The sequence below is a fragment of the Monodelphis domestica genome, chromosome 3, assembly GCF_027887165.1.
Source record: "Monodelphis domestica isolate mMonDom1 chromosome 3, mMonDom1.pri, whole genome shotgun sequence".
NCBI classification, from domain to species: domain Eukaryota; kingdom Metazoa; phylum Chordata; class Mammalia; order Didelphimorphia; family Didelphidae; genus Monodelphis; species Monodelphis domestica.
The window spans coordinates 418,423,129-418,443,209 of record NC_077229.1 but is presented as its reverse complement, the minus strand read 5'-3'; the positions used below and the strand labels follow the sequence as shown (position 1 = coordinate 418,443,209).

The following is a 20,081-nucleotide window of genomic DNA, read 5'->3' as shown; positions in this document are numbered from 1 at the left end:
GAATGCCCTGATTCTCAAGCAGGGTAGGGCTGAGGGGTTGTTTATGGGGTGGGGCCAGGGATGCCTCTTCTTTCATCTCTTTCTGTAACCTCTCCTCCTCTCTATTGAGGAGGAGTTAATTGGACTCATGATGTCTCATTTGTTTCCTGGAATCTCAATAGAAGAGAGCAGGTCAGAGGGTATAATCAGCCCCCAATAGCAAATTAAAATAGCTCTTTTGACACAATATGCTGTGCTGATCTTCCCAGTGGGCCCACACGGTTCTTTGTGCTCCTGACTTCTGTGTCTTTAGCAAGGATTATTTTACAGTTTATTTAAAAGTGACCGAGAGGACTGGGGAGTGCTGTGCCGAATGCCAACCTCATCTATAGCACAGTTTGCTTTTTTTAGAAAGGCCAAACAATGAGAATTGGGAGGAATATCTTTAGAGCCTAACAGCAGCCCATTGAATGAGTGGATCTCATACCCCTCTTGCCATCCTCTTCCCCTTTGCCTTTGCCCTTACCCTTTCCATTCCTTCATCAAGTCTTTATTGCAATCCCACTGTGCCCAGTCCTGTGCCAGGGACCACTAGAGAATAGAAAAACAGCAACAGATTGGTTCTTTTCCCCAAGGAATTTATGAACCGGTTGGCAAGACAGAACAAATGCATAAGAAACAATTGAAGAAAAATACATACTTATGTAAAAACATAAGGCAGAGCTAAAATATTTAAGTCCCATCCCTCCTATATGCATTCAGAAAGTGGGAAGGTGAATGTGGGCTGGGGGTGGTCAAGGAAGGCTTCATGAAGGGAGTGAGACAAGTTGGGCCTTGAAAAATGGGTAAACATTTGGAGAGATGGAAGGGAAGAGTGGAGGGAATAGCAGTGATGGTGAAGGGAATTCTAATGCAAAGGATTTTGAGAAGGCAAGCTATGGGCCTTCCACTGGAACAGAAAGAAGATAATTCACTTTACAGTGGCCCAGTATCGAGTGACTCTGTGTACCGGGGACATTGAAGGAGCAGGAACAAATGCCCAAGCCTTTGTCTGCCTCTTTGGTGATGCGGGAGATACTGGGGAGCGAATGCTATGTCACATCAACTGCAGGAACAACATGGAAATCTGTCAAAAAGGCAATGTAAGTATCAGAATGTTCTTTTCTCTCTTCTTCCCAGACTATTCCTCCCTCCCTGCCTCTCAGAATGATGCAATTCTTGTAGCTGGCTAAAATGAAAGGGATTGAGTCTGATCCCCTGGGTAGGAAGAAATCCCACTGGAAGCACTCCCCTTGTATATACCAGTACGTGGTGAATTCAGTGGGTCCTATGGTTCTAGATAAAGAGCTGAAAGGGACCTCAGAGAGCATCTGGTCTGACCCTCCTCATTTTACAGAGGAGGAAACTGAGGCCCATTGAATTCAAGTCCTTGTTAAAGTTCCCATACTTGGTAAGTGGTATCATTCAGATTCAAATCCTGGTCTTCCAACACCAAATTTACTCAATTTCCGCTGAACTATGCTCCCTTCTGGTGTTGCCTTTTAGAGGAAATTAGAGGGAGGGAGGGAGGGAAGTATTATAGGATCTTGGAAAAGAGAATAGATTGGAGAGAAAGGAAGCAAACAAGATTGATCTTGTTCTCTGGCAGAGTAGGGGTCTGCCTACTTGATGTAATTTTGAGGAACTCCATGAATGGCATTTGCCCCATCTCCCCAAATTCCTTCCCACCTGTGTACCCCTACTAGCATTTGGGAGAACCAAATGAGATACTCTGAAGAGATTTTGAAATTATGAAGCATCATCAGAACAGGAAGCTGGATGATTCTCTGTAAAGAATGTTGAACTTGAAATCACATGTTCTCAATTTGAGTCCTGACTATACAATTTACTCCTTGGAGGAATTACTTAATATCTCTGGGCCTCAGTTTCCTAATCTGTAAAGTGAGGGGAGTTTGGACTAGGAAGCCCTCAAAGTCCCTTCTAGTTCCAGATCTAAGATTTTAGATGAGATTCAAGGAAATAGTTTCATTGTCTGTAAAATGGATTGAGAATGTCTAATGTGCTTTAGAAATATGGGTTGTTTATATAATTAAAACCTCCTTCCTCACCTCCTTCCAGCTTCCCTCTCCTCCCTTCCCCCTTCTTTTTAATAATACCAAAGTGGAAAGGAACAATGATAGGGAGTGGTCTGGAGATAAGGAGTAGTGGAAGAGTTGTGGAACACTTTCTCTGAGGGTTGGTCTGGGTTGATGACTTTTTCCCATGTCTGAAGGGCTGATTTTTTCAGTCCCTCAAGGATCTTTGTTGGCTTGGGTCCTTGTTAACTCTTGAAGGCCTCATTTGACTCAACACATCATCTTTGAAAGTCACTGTAGCAGAAAAATTCACCCCCTGGTCACTCTAGTGCAAGATATTTCTGGGCTGGCCCTTGGCTATGCAGTCTGTCACCAGGGTCATGTGGGAACCTGTGGTGGAACCTACCAGAGCTTGGACTCTGCTGGCACCATCTTTATGAACCAGGATTCCTTCCACACCACAAAGAAGTCTGACATAATATTCAAAAAATCATAACTCACATTAATGGTGGAAAGTTGTGGTACTATGACAGATCAGAGGGGATTTTTTGGAGGAGGGGCCTTTGTTGGTACCCCTCAATTCACACCACATAAGTGGCTGCTTATTTCTATGTGTAAGACAGTCTCTAGTTGTTAGGATCTGCCATTTTCCTTAGGACATTGGGGGAATGAGGTTAGAGGGGGACGTAGAAGGACAATTCTAATATATTTTACCTTGCTCTTTTTCTCCTTGGGTAAGGCGGATGAGTACACCATTGAGGCAGTCACCCTGAGGAAGGTGAAAAGAATAAGAGTTGGACATGATGGCAAAGGAGGGAACAGTGGCTGGTTCTTGGAGCGAGTGTTAGTAAGAGAAGAAGGGCAGCCAGAGAGTGACAATATGGAATTCCCGTGTAACAGGTATGAGAACTCCAGCTGTCCTTTGGTGAGTTTTTCTGGTTCTTGGGAATAGAGGCTGAACCTCTGATTTCACTGGTGCTGAAAACTCCTGAATAAGGAAACTTGCTCAACCAGAATACCTTGGCACTTTCTCCCATCGTATAGTCTCAATAGAGATGCTTAGAGCACAGAGGAGTTAGGAGGCTTACCCAGAGTCACAGAGTTCAGCTAGTATGTTCTACAGGCAGGATGTACCCTTTTAAAAATTATTTACTTATTTGTTATTTATCCATTTGTCTCCATTTATTCATTTATTTGCATTTATTTATTTTTATATTTGTTTTATTTATATTTATTCATATATTCATTATTTATTTGTTATTTGCTATTAACTGGGAAATGGGTGCACTGGGTTTTTCCCCACTAAACAATGATCTCAGTGCTATTCCCAGATAATGCCCATTCATGGCAATGACCCAAGACCCCTGATTCGGGGAGTTGTGAGAGGATGAATCTGCTCTTTGGGCCAGGCAAGGAGGCAACAAGTGGAAGATTTGTAGAGGAATTTGATGGAGTGGACAGAACTGTGGATTTAGTCAAGAACTTGAGGTTTGTGTCTCAGATCTTCTGCTTACTAGCCTGCTGGACTTTGGAGACATCACTGACCCTCCTGAGGTCTTAGGTGTAAAGTGAAGGTATTGCACGAAATGATCTCTCAGGTGTCTTCCAGCCCCAAATCTAGTGAAGTAGTTGGTTCTGCCTGAAAAAGAACTGAAGCCTCATTATAATCTGAAGCAGCTGGGAGCCTGACCTCATACTTGAATGAAGAAATTGAAGTCATTTACTGAGGGCTCCATTGTCTCCTCTCCTCACTTCCCACCTTCTACAGCCAGTCCATTTGGAATATAAGCTCCTCGAGGTCAGGCACTGGTTTTTGCCTTTCAGTGCCTCACGTATTGCTTGTTGACTGATGAGTCATTTTCCATCCATTTCCACTTGTGGAAAAAAGGGTAGTCAATGGGGGTTGGATGAGCTGAGCTCCAAGGTTCCATGTAGCTCCCTCTGGGTGACCTGTGATGATCCGAAGTCGAGTCTCCAAGCTTCTCCAGTTTGCCTTCATTCATGAGCATCAAACTCCTCTGAAGAAACAGGGTTTGTTTAATCTTCATGTGAAGCATGGGGATAGTATCAGCCAGCTGATGGCTCATGGGAGTTTTAAATGATGCCAGGAAGAATACAAAGAGTTGCATTTGGGTATGTGTGTGTATGTGCCTTTGTGAGCTCAGGGAAAGAGTAATAAATTTGCAGTCAGGCTGTTATGTAGGCTAATGTATTTAGCAAGATCTCACTCTGAAATTGGGCAGAAGTGTTCTGAGCTAGAGGGGAAATGCTGGATTTGGAAAGGCCTATTAATACCACAAGAGCCCTTAAGTGGATATGAAATGACACATCATGCTTTGGGCCAGGAATAGTTTCCTTTCCCTGGGGAGGGGGGGACAGGTGGTGGGGAGGGGCCTGAAAGGAGATCTTCATGATAGTGATTCAGGGAATCTATAGATTACCTTTCTCTTTCCTTTCTCCACCAAAGTAGAACTAATCAAGATTTTTGTTCAGCTCAGAGATGTTAGAAATCCTAGTTATCTTTAGGTCTGGCCTTAGTACTGGGTGAAAGTTGTAGAAATCCAAGTGATATTATTTGCCCTATATATTTTATTTTATTTTTTGTGGTTTTTTTAATTGCAAAATTTTATTTAATTAATTTAGAATATTTTTTCCATGGTTACAAGATTCATGTTCTTTTCCTCCCCTCCTACCCCGCCTCCCCATAGTCAACAAACAATTCCACTGGGTTTTACTTATTAAGTGACATTATTTGATAGGTGCTGATCAGGACATCCCCCCAACCTCTTAAATATTATCTCCTCTACCTACACTATTATGTGAAATTCTGCTCTTAAAGATTCACTCCTTTAGTCTTGACAGTCTTTCTTCTTTTTCTTTAAACCCTTTACCTTCCATTGATTCTAAGGCAGAAGAGTGGTAAGAACTAGGTAATGGAGGGTCAAATGAATTGCCCAGGGTCACACAGCTTGGAAGTATCTGAGGTCAGATTTGAACCCAGGGCTTCCTGTCTCTAGGCCTGGCTCTCAATCTACTGAGCCACCCAGCTGCCCCCTTGATAGCTTTTCATGTCTCTGGAATCCTCCTGGAAAATAGCTATAGTTACTCCTCTGGTGAAAGGGCACCTTAACCACTTAGCAGCCAACACCTTAGTAAGAATTAGCTGACAGCCAACTGAGTAAGATTTGAGAAGAACAAAGTACTGGACTCAAACTGGCTATAATTTCCTTTGTGCAAGACTCGCTTTTGTCTTTCTTGCCTCAACCTGTAAAGACTAGGATTCTGTTTGGTAAGGTGAGGCATCTGGTGAGGAACCAGAGACTGGTAGGGAATCAGGCAGGACTTGGTTTTGTTGTTAGGAGATTGTAAACCATATACACAAAACACGTGCTTAATACACATTATTGGTGACTCATCTTCTCGTGTCAATGTCATATTAATAATGACAGCTTATGTCATGCTTTACAGTTTAGAGGCTTCTTTATATACCCATTTTATTTCATCTTGACAAAATCCCTGAAGGTAGTAGAAGTGTTTCTCAGATGGGAACACTGAGGCATAGAGAGGGAGAGGTGGTGACTTGCCCAAAGTCACACAAATAGTAAATGATAAGGTAAATATTTCAACTTCCAAATCCTCTAGCTTGGGCTCCAGAGCCTTTTTCTGTATTTCAGCAATCTCCTAAAGTCACCCCAGGCAAGAACCCCATTTTATTCTTTTCTAGTATCCCCGAGATTTCTAGCATAAGACTGAGCATACCATAAATGCTCAATGAATTGGAATATTTTGTCGTGTCTTCCTCCCTTTTTCCCCTTTTCCCATACCATTTCTTCTGCCAAAGTTATAGCATGAATGAATAATCATTTATTAAGTGGGACTCATCTTGCTTGGCTATAAAAACATCAGATCTTGTAGTGAATACTTGAATGGCTCTAGACTACCTAGTAGAATTCATTCATTTTATAGATAAAGAAACTGAAGCCCAGGAAGGTTGGGATGTGTCTGAGGACAGAAGATAGTAATCATCAGATGAGGAATTTGAACTCAGGTCTTCTGATTCCAGTTCCAGGAACCCTTCCACTGTACCATGGCTGCCTCCTAAGGCTCTCAGGAACCAGAATCTATTTTAGAGTTCTCTGGTATCCCTGCAGTGCCTAGCATAGTTCTAAGGATACCAGAAGTCTTTAACAAATACTTAATACATTATTTTCCAATGTCCCTCCTTTCCTGATTTTTCTCTCCTCCCTGGCCCTCCATTTTTTTTTTCTGGAGAAGTCATGACTCCTCTGCTTCATCCTTAGTCTGGCCAAATTTCTATGTGTAGCCCCCAAGGGTACCCTTGAAGATGTAACTTCGCTTTGTTCACACACCAGATGGCTTGCCAGGGATCAAGATGACGGCCAGTTAATCCGAGAATTATTACCCAGTGGCAGCAATGCGACGTTGAAAAGTAAGTGATCCCTGGGGGCACACTCCTTTGGGAAGGGTCAAGTAGACTGTGTTTTCCTGGGGAGGGGATTTGCACTCTACTGAGTGGGAATCAGATGACTTCCCAGGCCAAAGGGGAACTTTGGGGAGGAGTAGAGAGGAGGGGAGGAGGAAGGAAGCCAGACTGGTTTCAATTATTTGGAAGCAAGGAGGTAGGAGAGAAAGCATTCTGAACTACAGATCAGAAACATGGCGTCTGGCCTAGGCTCTGCTGTTCACTAGCCATGGTCACAGAATGGAATGTAGAGAGAGTGCAGATCAGGTTTTGGCTCACTGGACTGATTTCCATAAGAGAGATTTGGAGATCTGGACTGAGACCAACAAGGCGAAAAAAGGAACTCCCGAGAATTAGCATGGCTAAGAAAAGCTATATGAATCCAGGAGGACTTGTTTCCAGATTATCTGGATGCTTGATGCTAATCAAACAGTTGGTAAATTTTAAAGAACCTGAAAAAGAGGAACCAATCCCCAGGGCAGTGAGAAGAAAGGAGAGGACTTTCTTTCTTTCTTTGTTTCTTTCCTCCCTCCCTCCCTCCCTCCCTCCCTCCCTCCCTCCCTTCTTTCCTTCCTTCCTTCCTTCCTTCCTTCCTTCCTTCCTTCCTTCCTTCCTTCCTTCCTTCCTTCCTTCCTTCCTTCCTTCCTTCCTTCCTTCCTTCCTTCCTTCCTTCCTTCCTTGCAACACTAACTATGAGTTCCAAAGCAAAAGCATAGTAAGGAATAGGCAATGGCAGTTAAGTTATTTGCCCAGGGTCATATATCTGGGAAATGTCTGAGATCATACTTGAATCCAGGACCTCCCATCTCTAGGTCTGGTGTTTTATCCACTGAGCCACCTAGCTGCCTTGAAACAAACATTTATTAAGCACCTATTATGTGTCAAAGCACTATTCTAGGTGCTTTAGAAATATCTCATCTGATCCTCGCCACAGATGTAGGAGATGGATGCTGTTATTAACTCCTATTTTATAGTTGAAGAAACTGAGGCAGGCAAAAATTAAGTGACTTGCCCATAGTCACATAGTTTGTAAGAGTCTGAGGTGGGATGTGAATTTGGCATTGGCTCTGGAGTTGTAGATCTGGTTTTGAGCCTACTAATATATATATGTATTTGTTATATAGTTATAATTATTAGTTATATAGTTATACTTATATTAATTATAGTAATATATCAGTTATTTAGTTATACTTGCATATTAATTATAGTTATATATTAGTTATATATTTATAATTATATATTAATTATAGTCATATATCAGTTATTCAGTTATACTTGCATATTAATTATAGTTATATATTAGTTATATAGTTATACTTATGTATTAATTGTAGTTATATGTATGTTACTTAGTTATACTTATATATTAATAATAGTTATGTTAGTTATTAAATATTAACTATGTATTAGAGTGAGATAAAATATATATACTAAATCTAACTGTTATTTAATAGCTACAGAACAAGTTACTGAGCCTTGGTTGTCTAAGCTTTAAAAAAGCAATAACTGGGGGAAGCTGGGTGTCTCAGTGGGTTGAGAGCCAGGCCTAGAGATGGGAGGTCCTGGGTTCAAATGTGCTGTCAGACACTTCCTAACTGTGTGACCCTGGGCAAGTCACTTAACCCCCATGGCCTAATCTTTAGCACTCTTCTGCCTTGGCACCAATACTTGATATCAGTTGTAAGACAGAAACTAAGGGTTTAAAAGAAAAAACCAGGTTTTTTTGCTCCCAAGAGCTCACCTTCTAAGGGGTGTCGACACACCCACGAATAATGGTGTGTACAAGATATACACAGAGTAAAGGGGAGCGCCTCTCAGGGCTAAGCAGTTGGAGCAGGGGACCCCGCCAGGCTTCTCATGTACTGCGTTCCCGAGGGAGAAATGGCCCGGTGAAGCAGGAAGGCCAGGCCTGGCCCCGTTCCGTGTGTGACGGAGCTGACCTCTCAGCTGGAGCCCTGGAATCGCAGCAGACAGAATCGGGGATGCTCGGGTTCTGCTAACGTTTCCTAGGCAGAAGGATAACCCGGCTTTCTAAAGGAGGCCTCGGGGCCCCTCGAGCAGCTGGCTAATTTGAACTGTGCCCACAGAGGCGTCCTTTGTGCGTGCAGCTGCCTCGCTGGCTAGTTTATAGGGCCGGGCGTAGAGGCCCGGCCCCCCGGAGGGTTCTCTTTCCCTCACTCTGGCTTCCTGGCAGGCAGGTGCCGGGGCTGGCCATAAACACCCAGGCTGCGAGTTCGTGTCCCTCACCATTTGGATCCTTCTGTCTTCGTTCCTCACCGGCTCTCCCCTCCCTGAAATCAACAGATGGGCTTTCGGCCCAGGTTGGGGGGTGGGGCTAAGACTCGGACCCATTCCTTAACTATGCAGAATCACTCCGCTGCTAAGTGATGACGCTTTTGCCGTATACTATTTTACTGCAGAACATAAAACGGGATATTTTATTGTACGGCGTTGTTATACCTCAGCGCCAATATAATACCATTTTAGCCATTAAGGATTTCGCTATCGGCTACTCTCCTCCATCGGGAACAGTTAAGAACTGGACAAGGAGAGCAAGTCTTTGAGTGGGCAGTTAAGTGGTGCGATGCGCCTGGAGTCAGGGCGTTTTGGGGTCACGTAGGAGCCCCCACACTAGCTTGTAACAGAGGGCACCTGCTTTGTTTTTTTTTTTAACCCTTATTTGTTTGTTCTAACCTTATTTGTCAAAAGGGGACCCACTGAAAAAGAAAATGGCTAACCACTCCGGTGTCTTTGCCAAGAAAATGCCACGGATGACGTCTATGGGATCACGTAGAATCAGACAAAACTAAACAACAACAAGGCCTTTGAGTAGCCCCAAATAGATGCTACATAGGCAATGTGTTATTCACCAGAGTCTTCCAGACCTTCATTCACAGCCAATTGACTCTTAATTTGTAAATAGTTTTAACAGATTGGATAATCTGGTGTTCCGGCTATAGCAGATTAGAAGGATGAAAAAGAGGCAGTTAGATCTAGAAGCATTTTGACAGCTATGAGAAATTGACATGAGAAGGAGATGAAGCATGAAAAGAGAGAAAGATGAAATGAAATGGTTTTAAAGAGTTTGGGTGTTCAATAGAATCATTAGCTAACCAGAAAACTGCTCTTCCAAAGGTTCTGGATAGCAGAAGTTTGATGAGAATAATGTCTACACAAAGAGATTCCCTACCCCCTTTTCAATATACTTTCACATCTACAATCTAATTTTGATGTCATTTTTAAAAACCCTTACCTTCCATTTTAGAATCAGTACTGTGCATTGGTTCCAAGGCAGAAGGGTGGTAAGGGCTATGCCATGGGGGTTAAGTGACTTGCCCAGGGTCACACAGCTGAGAAGTGTCTAAGGCCAGATTTGAACCCAGGACCTCCCATCTCTGGACCTGGCTCTCAATCCACTAAGCCACCTAGCTGCCCACTAGTCATTTTTCAATTGTATCTGACTCTTCTTGTCCACATTCAGGGTTTTCTTGGCAAAAATACCGCAGTGATTTGCCATTTCCTTCTTTAGCTCATTTTACAGATGAAGAAACTGAGGAAAACAGGGTTAAGTGACTTGTCCACAGTCACATAGCTAGTAAGTGTCTGAGGCCAGATTTGAACTCAGGAAGTTGAATCTTCCTGACTCCAGGTTTGGCACAGTAATCACTGTACCACCTAGCTATCACCACAATTTAATTTTACTTTTACAAAATTTTTTGAAATAGGTAGAACAGGTTTCTCCATTTTGTAGATGAGGAAACTGAGGCACAGGGGCATAATCTAAAGAGCATTAGACTCAGAATTAAAAGAACTAGGTATAAATTTTGGCTTTTCCAACTACTGTCTGAATAACCATTGGTAAGCCATTTCCCCCTTTCCTTTGCTCATCTATATAATAAAGGGGTTGAACTAGGGCTCTCTAGGACCATTTGCAGTTTTCATATCTCATGATTCTAAGATATGAAGGGAATTGACCAAGGTCTCACACAGCTTAAGAAGCTTGATTAGCACCCAGGTCTCCTGACTACAGCCCAGTAGTTTTCTCCCCTGTGGCTCAGTCATACTGTCTGGTGCTATGGGTACCCATGGAGTACAAAGGGAGATAGACAAGCATCATGCTCTATCTATTCTCTGCCTCTCTCTTGTCCTCATAGACTTCCGCTATCACATCAGCATAAAGACAGGAGATGTTGGAGCGGCTAGTACTGATTCAAAAGTCTACATCAAACTCTATGGAGAGAAGGCAGACACCATCAAGCAGATTCTCCAAGAGTCTGATAATGACCTGGGTGATCATTTTGAGCGTCGCCGAGTTGATGAATTCACCCTTGAGACCGTGGACATTGGAGAGGTAAATTTTGTTCCTAGGCTTATGCACTAATATGCCATTTAGCCTTCCTCACGCCTTCCTTGTCCCACCCAGCATATGTGTGTCCATTCTGAAGATAAATAATGCTGGGGGTGGGTTACCTTTATAGAGAAATTCAAGGTTGGCCATCAAGATTAGCTACATGAATCTCTTGCTGGTCACAACGCTGTGAGGGGGAGAGTGCAAATACCACATTGTCTCCATTTTGCAGATGAAGAAATGGACACTGGAGGGTAATGACACCCAAAGTCAGACTCAGGACTCAAATCCTGGTATTTGGAGTCAAAATCCAACATCACTTCCTCTTTACTGCTTCCCCGTCCCTTCCCTAGCCTTCTCTTCTCTCTATCTCCCAGGAATCTGTTTTGGTAGTGATGTCAAAGTTCTGAAGGCTGGCCCAGAGTACGAGATATGTGAACAGGGGCTAATTGGCTAGTCTGATCCCATCTTTGTAGGCTTCGATGATGGGAAAAAGAATTAGGTAGCCGCTATGATATTTATAGTCTATATCTGTAACAAGAGTCAGGAGCAATGCTCCCAGGTCCTGGATCCCTGTGGACTATTCTGAGAAGGGCTTTTGAGTTGCCAGGGAAGATGATGTGAAGAGACCAAAGAGAATTCCCTGACATGATAAAAGGGAAGGCAAAGGAGTGCTGAGCACATGTTGCCTACTCCATAATTTTGCCGACAAGGAGCATTGGCTAAATCTTCTTCCTGGGCTTTAGGACCTTCCCTGAAAAGATTTAGAATTGCCTTTTCCATTCCATATCTTTCCCTTAAGATGATTCTAAATAAAATTATGGAGAGGCAAAGTGGCTTAGATTCAGAAAATCATAGGTGAAAAGTGAAGAATGACCTCTATTAATGCTCAGTTCTTCAGACATTTCTGACTCTTTGTGACCTCATGGACCATAGCATCTTCTGTCCTCCACTATCTCCTGAAATCTACCCAAGCTCATGTTTGTTGCTTCCATGATACCATCTCTCCACCTTTGTCATTCCCTTCTCTTTTTGCCTTCAGTCTTTCTTCACACCAAGGTGTTTTCTAATGAGTCCTGTCTTCTCATTACGTGGCCAAAACTTCAGCTTCGCTATTGACCTTCCAATTAAATTTGAATTAATTTCTTTAAGTAATTGACTGATTTGATCTCCTTGCTCTCCAAAGGACTCTCAAAAGTCTTCTTCAGTTTGACAACTTGAAAGTGTTAATTCTGCAGTGCTCACTTTTCCTTAAGTTCCTTTCCAACTCTCATAGCCATGCATTGCTACTGGGAAAACCAAAGTTTGACTATACAAATATTTTTAAAAAGATGATGTATCCAATTTTTAGTATGCTGTCCAGATTTGCTATAGCTTTCCTTCTAAGGAGCAAAATGTCATTTAATTTCATGGATATAGTTACCATCTACAGTGATCTTTGATCCCAAGAATATAAAATCTAACCCCACTTCCATTTTTTGTCTCCAGAAAGAGATGGGAAAAGTTGCCAAGATCTTAGGGTTTTTGTTGTTGTTAAGCTTCAAGTCAGCTTTTACACTCTTCTTTCACCCTCATTAAAAGGCTTCTTAATTCTTCTCCTTTTCTGCCATCAGAGTGGTATTGTCTATATATCTGAGATTATTGATATTTCTTCCTGTAACCTTAATTCCAAATTGAATTGAATCAATCTAATAAATTGATTCCTCCATCTGTATTTTAATGAGGTCCTCTGCATGTAAGTTAAATAAATAAGGTGACAATATACAATACTCCCTTTACAGTCTCAAACCAATCAGTGGTTCCATATTTGTTTCTGTTACTTCTTGGCACTCATACAGATTCCTCATGAAGCAGGGAAGATGATCTGGTTCTCTTTGAGGACTTGTCACATGTTGTTTTGATCCATGTAGTCAAGGGCCTTAGTGTAGTTAATGAAGCAAAAGCAGATGTTTTTCTGGAACTACCTTACTCTCTATCCAGTGAATGTTGGCAATTTGGTCTCTAGTTCCTTTGCGAGAACTACACATTTCTGAAAATTCTTGCTTTACTTATGACTGAAGCCAGGCTTGCAGACTCTGAGGTGGAGAGATATTAAGAGACTTGCTCATATTCATAAAAATAATAAACAGCAGAGGCAGAATTTGAATTCAGGGCCCCTAACTCTAGAGTTAAATCTCTTCCCCCAGTGCCGTGCAGCCTCTTATTCCCTTGCTGTGCACTGCTAATACCCTTCTGTTCTTTCCCCCTCCAATTAAACCTGACTTTCTAGAATGTCTCCAAAACAGTTATTGGGGTAGGCTATGGACCTGGATCACTGTGTCAGAGTTCCCAAATCACACCATATAAGCAACTTCTGACTGCTTCCAGGCCAAAATGGCAATGTCTCGACTGGTCCAAGCCTTCCCTAGAGGGGAAGGATATGAGGCTAAGATGTAGGGACCTCGGTGACACATTCATTGAGGGTACTCCAGGACTTGCCAAATACTTTCCTGCTCGTTGTCTTTCAGATGTCCCACGATCTCAGCTAGGCTCTCCACATTGCTGAGGCTAGGAAGAGAGACTTAAAACTCAATGGGCCTCAGTTTCCCTTTTGGTAAAATGAGAAACTCTGTGATGTCCAAAATGTCTCCCAGAACTTGCCTTCTGCTCCTTGACAGAAAGGTGAGAGAGTAGCAGAGCAGGATGAGACATCAATATTCAAGTATGGCCAAAATGTTGGTTTTTTACTTTTTTTTTTGTTCAACTTTGTTGGCTAGAAGGGGGAGCATCTATTTAGGGAAGGGTGAGTTTTAGAGATGCAAAAAAAAGAAAAGAGCATCAATAATGCAATTTTGCATACACAGAAGGAACCAAATTCAGACAAATAAGGCAATTTTGATACTACATTGTTAAGCTTAATGTTTACTTTAAGAAAACCCACCAAACTGGATATAACAATTTGCAATTTCGATATACTCCATTTTGTTATTTTCTGAGGATTGAATATCCATGCTTATTTTTGTTGAAGATTATAAGTTCATGATAAACATAAAAATAGCCAGGGTGCCTTCCAGCTCAGACCTTCAGTTTTTCTATGACATGGGCCTTACCAGCTCTCATCCCTCCACTTATTCTACTGAGTTTCCTTTCAGATCAACCGACTTGTCATTGGCCACGATAGCACAGGCCTGAGTCCAGGCTGGTATTTGGGAAGCATTCAGATTCGGGTGCCCCGCCAAGGCAAGAAGTACACATTTCCTGTCAATCGCTGGTTGGACAAGAATGCAGCTGATGGGCGCACAGAAGTGGAGCTGTACCCCAGTGAGGTTGAGGAGATTGAGAAATGTAAGCAGATACGAGGTCACTTTTTTTGCTCTATAGGAAAGGAAGAAGATAGTTGGCTTGGCCCCATCCAAAAGAGAAGGTCCAGTGTAGAGGTAAAATCTGCAAGAGGCTGTTTGCTTCTTATATAGACCACATGGGAGAGATGGAACATAGGATAGTATCCCCATTCTACAGACAGGGAAATCAAGGCTGGCATAAATGAAACAGTTCATGTAAAAGCCAGAGGATGGCTGACATGATGGGAAGAGGCACCATAAATTAACAATTGAGTCTATAAATATTTATTGATTACCTATGGTGCACTCAAAACTGTTTTAGATAGTATAAAGAATATGAAAGAAGGTATTTGTCTTCACAGGCAGGAGCCAAACCCGGTGAGTAGTCCAAGCCCTTAAAGCCTCGGACCTGGATTCTTGCCTGGTGCCCTTGCCTCTAGTCTCTGCCTTCCAGTCTATTGAGCAAATCAATGCCAAACCAGTTAACTTGAAACAGCAAAGTATAAATCCCTTCACCTATCAATCATCTCCACAATAACCCAAAATGTTCTGCTTTATTTTCAATGGTTCTCTTTCCTGAACTCTCTCTTCTGGTCAAACTGATCCCTGTACTATGACACCCTGAAGTTTTTCTGAGACTATTCTGTTCACCTAGAATGTCGTCTGCCTCCCTGCCTAGCCAGCCTTTCTCCATGGAAACTTATTGTGAAGAGCAAAAATTGCTGGTAAACAGACAGATTCAAAACTGTGGTCTGTTGCAATTACCTTCATTTTATCAAACTACAATATCTCAAAAATGCTACTCGGTAAAAGTGGGGTTTTGTTGTCTTTATAATACTTAATTTCAACAGAAAGCAACTTCATAGTTTTTCAGTAGGAGTGAAAATCCTTCTCTATTCATCGTGAAAACAAGACAAAACAGATCTCCCTTGGACTCGATGTCCAGCTCAAATGGCCTCTCTCCTGTCCTTCCTTCTCTTCTTCACACTGACCTCTCCCTCTCCTGCATTTTCTGTCAGTCAGCAGCATTGATGAGGTGCCTATCATGTGTCAGACACTGCCCTGCCCTGCACCTCAGACTAGGGACTTAGTTATCTTTTCCTGTGTGAAGGTGTCCTACCCTCCCAACTAGGCTGTCAACCCCATGACCCACCCAGTCTTCTTTCTCCCCAGAAGCTAGCATAAGGATGGACAAACAGCAGCTGCTCAGTGAAAAATCTGTGGATTGAGCGTCCTCTAGAGCCCTGGGCACCCTCATGGGGGACACCCCCCTCTGTAGAGCAGGGTTTCCTTCTCCCTAAACCTCTCTCCCTCCTTTGGCTCTCTGGCCTAGTGATCCATTATGAAGTGGAGATTGTGACTGGGGATATGGGCAACGCGAGCACCAGCGCCCGGGTCTACATGCAAATCTATGGGGAGGAGGGCAAGACTGAAGTGCTCTTTCTCAAAAGTCGCTCAAAAGTCTTCCAGCGGGGAAACACGGACACCTTTCAGGTATGCAACCTAGAGGGGGAACAGGCTGCAGGGGCGATGGGGTCCTCAGAGAACCTGGGATGGAGCCACACTGGGTGTCGTTCATCCTGCCTCCGGCCAGACACCTCCGTGGCCTCCCTCTCTGGCTGACCCTAGAGAGGGCTCATTTTGTACGGTCATTGCTTAGGGCACTAGTGGGGGGCACAATCCTTTTAGAGCACTGGATGAGATTATCTCTCGTAGACCTACCAGGGACCTGTTTCTTAGTCATGGCTTAGGGACCCCTTGGTCTGAGTATGTCATGGCGGTCTTCTTGCTTCCTTTTGATAATTTCTGGAGAGCATTGTACACACACATGCTTTGGTGAATATAGGAGGAGGACTGGGCTAGTGGCAATACATAAATACATACACACATACATATATATGTACATGCCTATACATTCCCACATGTACACAGGTATGTAAGATAATATTTAATTTATTTACTCATTCATTCATTCTTTCTTTCATTTATCTGTCTATCATCTTTCTTTCTTTTCTTTCTTTCTTTCTTTCTTTCTTTCTTTCTTTCTTTCTTTCTTTCTTTCTTTCTTTCTTTCTTTCTTCCTTTCTTCCTTTCTTCCTTCCTTCCTTCCTTCCTTCCTTCCTTCCTTCCTTCCTTCCTTCCTTCCTTCCTTCCTTCCTTCCTTCCTTCCTTCCTTCCTTCCTTCCTTCCTTCCTTCCTTCCTTCCTTCCTTTCTTTCTTTCTTTCTTTCTTTCTTTCTTTCTTTCTTTCTTTCTTTCTTTCTTTCTTTCTTTCTTTCTTTCTTTCTTTCTTTCTTTCTTTCTTTCTTTCTTTCTTTCTTTCTTTCTTTCTTTCTTTCTTTCTTTCTTTCTTTCTTTCTTTCTTTCTTTCTTTCTTTCTTTCTTTCTTTCTTCTTTCTTCCTTTCTTCCTTTCTTCCTTTCTTTCTGTCTGTCTATCTATCTATCTATCTATCTATCTATCTATCTATCTATCTATCTATCTAGTTATTTATAGTTTAATGTAGTTCCTGGAACACAGTAGGCATTCGATAAACTCTAGCTCTTATTATTAATGATGTGATCATGTATCAATATGGTGACCCAATGTACTATCCTGTGTGGTTCTATGTAGAGATGGCTACACATACCGTATCGTATGCTTATTCCTACTGTGGTTGGGGTGAATAGTGTGAGCAAAGAAATGGTAGGACAGGTTTGGGGTCCAGGGTGAGGAGTAGAAATCCTGACATTATCTTGGTCTTGAAAAAGTTTATGATCAAGGGTCCCACAGAAGTCCCTTAGTGGCTTGAAAGAGTAAATTCATTTTCCCCCAAGGTCTTCAATACTTTATCTCTGGTTATAATTTTCATATGGGGGAGAATCAGTTTCTATATTGGTACATATACATATAATACAAAAAGACACATATATATACTATATAAGCATATACATGTTAAATAGAAGTTAAATAACATAAAACATATAACATACATATACACAAGTGTATGAAGATGCATGTATGTGTTTGTATATTTTATTTATATACACATACATAAAATATACTGGAAAGAACCCCAGGATGGTAGTCTAGATTTCTGGGTTCTAATCTCAGCTCCAACACGGTATGGCCTTAGTCTTAGTTTCTTCTTCTGTAAACTGGGCACAAAGGATCGCTTCCCTACTTGACTCCAGAATCCAAAAGGAGAATAAAAGGAATTAAAAGAAGCATATAAATTCCAAAGATCATTATATTTAATACTTTTTGGTAATTATTGTATTAAGAGGAGCATAGCATGTGAAGACTAGGAAATAATTCTTCCTCATTATTAGTGAGAACTTATTTGAGAATAGTGAACAGCATGGCTAACCACACATTAAATAGGATGTGATGAAACGTTTGAGGGACCAGCTGTGTTCCAAAGATGACTACGAGCTGGATGATGAGCCTATTAGAAATGGCTAAGACAATGGATTGAGGACCTCCTGTGGGCTCAGCCCAAGTCCAGGCATTGTGAGGGGATACATGAGAAAGGAAGTGATCCTGCCTTATGGGAGTTTACAGAGTATTTGGGAAGATAAAACTAATAAACATAAAATAATATAAACTAGAGAAGACAGAATGGATGGAAGTAAGTAGCAGGCTGTCCCAGTCAGACTCCAACCTCTCAAAATTCAGAATGGGGAGAATGGAGGCTGGAATTATGAAATCAGAGGGCTTTGACTTTATAGGGATCTCAGCCATCTTTCTTGTTCAACTTCCTAGTTTCACAAATGCAGAAACAGAAGTGGAGAAATGACTCACCTCTGGTCACGTAGGTACTAAGTAGCAGAACCAGTATTTGATCCTGTATCACAGAATCAAAGAAAAACCATAGAACTCTAGGATCATAGAACTCACTGGAAGGGACCTCAAAAATGATTTGAACCAACCCTCTGATTTTAGACATGAGGAAACTGAGACCTAAAAAGGTCAAGTGATTTGCCCAAGGTCACAAAGGCAAGAACCATGGGAAGTGAACTTTGAACCCAGATCAAATGAATTAACACATGTAAAGCACTTTTTTGGGGAAGAATTTTAATTATTATTAAATTAAGTTAATTTATTAAATTTATTAATGATTAATCATTAATATTTAATAATTATATAGTAACATACCTTATATATAATAATTAAATTAGTTATTAATTAATTTAAATTAATTAGTTAATTTAGAATTTTTCCCATGGTCAAAAAATTCATGTTCTTTCCCTCCCCTCTCCCCCAACCCCCCTCCCATAGACAGTGCACAATTCCATTGAATCATTGATCAAGACCTATTTCCATATTACTGATATTTGTACTAGGATGATCTTTTAGAGTCTATATCCCCAGTCACATCCCCATTGATCCATGTGATCAAGCAGTTGTTTTTCTTCTGTGTTTCTATTCCCACAGTTCTTCCTCTGAACATGGGTAGCGTTCTTTCTCATAGTAAAGCACTTTAAAAAACTTTAAAGTACTATAGTATAAAATGCTAGCTAGCTAGCTAGGTCTAGGTAGGTCCCCTGACCCCCTAGCCAGGATTGTTTCTGTGATGCCATGATGCTTACAGCAATCCTTCTGCTACACCATATCATCAGGGAAGACTCCAAAGAGGAGGTGGGAATAGAAATGACCCTTGAAGGATAGGTAGGATTTCTAGTGGAGAAGGAAGAAGCAGGTCTTGAATGCAGGAGGGAGACAGGATCAAGGTCTGAAGAAAAAAGAAGGAATTCATCACTTGTTTAGGATAATAAGGAAAACAGCATGCTTAGAGTAGAGGATTTCTATGGGGAAATAGTGAAAGAAAAGCCTGGACAAGTAAGGTGAGGGCAAATTATGGCAGACCTCAAAGGGCAAGCTGGAAACCTCAGACACGATGCACTAAGCAATGACTCTTCTGGAGTTTTGAGGCCCTTCCTAGGCCTAGCTCCTTATGATCTGATGCCTGAATTTGAAGTGGATTGGGGGCCCTGGGGCATATTCTTTTGAGGGGAGGAGAAGGAGGGTGGTGGGCACTCCCCAAGGCACTGACCTGTGCTTTGGCAACAGCTAGAGGCAGCAGATGTGGGTGAAATCTTCAAGATCCGATTGGGCCACACGGGCGAGGGCTTCGGGGCTGGCTGGTTCGTGGAGACAGTGTTGCTGAGACGGCTGGTGCTGCAGGAGGCGGAGGTTACCCCAGAGGAGGAAGCCCGGAAAAAGAAGGAGATGGACAAATTGAGGCAGCTGATGAGGAAGGAGAGGCTGAAGGCCAAGGAGGAGCAGAAGAGGAAGAGAAAGCTGGCGAAGGGTAGTGATGTGGAGGATGAAGAGGAGTCCTCTTCGGAGGAATCTTCAGAAGAATCAGAAGAAGAGACAGAGATTGAGGAGGAAGATGAAGAATTTCAGGAAGTGGTTGATGTCTACAGGTTTCACGCAGGTCGCTGGCTGGCCACAGACGAGGAAGACAAGGATCTAGACATGGAGCTGGCACCATCTGGAAGATCGGGTCCTCAGCGTAAGCCTGAGATGGGGTTGAACAACCTCCCTGGAGCTGTTCAGGCACATATTTGTGACACCAGGTTGTGGACTAGGATTCAAAAGGGCAAGGCTCACTTGTCTCATCCCATGACTGGCACTATGTGAAGGCAGAATTGGCAGTCACCCACAGGTGTCACAAATATTTCCCCCACCCAAGGGACCCAGTGCCTGAAATTCCACCATTAGCAATTTAGTTTTGGGGATTAAGCATTTTTTCACTCTCTGCAGTTCTTTAAAAAACTACAGATACCCTTGGAAAAGATAAGAAATGATCACTAGCACACTAATGTGGATGAGTTTATGAGATCAGATTTTTTTCCCCAAGGAAGGACTCAGGCTAATGAGTCCATTGAGT

The 20,081-nt window shown here is 42.2% G+C and overlaps 1 protein-coding gene across 1 annotated transcript in view; it reads left to right on the top strand.

The window, feature by feature from the left end:
• The first annotated feature begins 359 nt into the window (after positions 1 to 359).
• The window catches only part of LOXHD1 (lipoxygenase homology PLAT domains 1), a 159,703-nt gene continuing 139,981 nt past the window's right edge, over positions 360 to 20,081 (top strand). Inside the window, exons 1-7 of the mRNA XM_056824393.1 lie at positions 360 to 1,121; positions 2,794 to 2,954; positions 6,428 to 6,504; positions 10,692 to 10,888; positions 14,017 to 14,209; positions 15,539 to 15,699; positions 19,256 to 19,703. Coding sequence (XP_056680371.1) covers positions 1,068 to 1,121; positions 2,794 to 2,954; positions 6,428 to 6,504; positions 10,692 to 10,888; positions 14,017 to 14,209; positions 15,539 to 15,699; positions 19,256 to 19,703 — 1,291 coding nt within the window. The 5' untranslated portion in view covers positions 360 to 1,067. The remainder of the gene's footprint in view (positions 1,122 to 2,793; positions 2,955 to 6,427; positions 6,505 to 10,691; positions 10,889 to 14,016; positions 14,210 to 15,538; positions 15,700 to 19,255; positions 19,704 to 20,081) is intronic.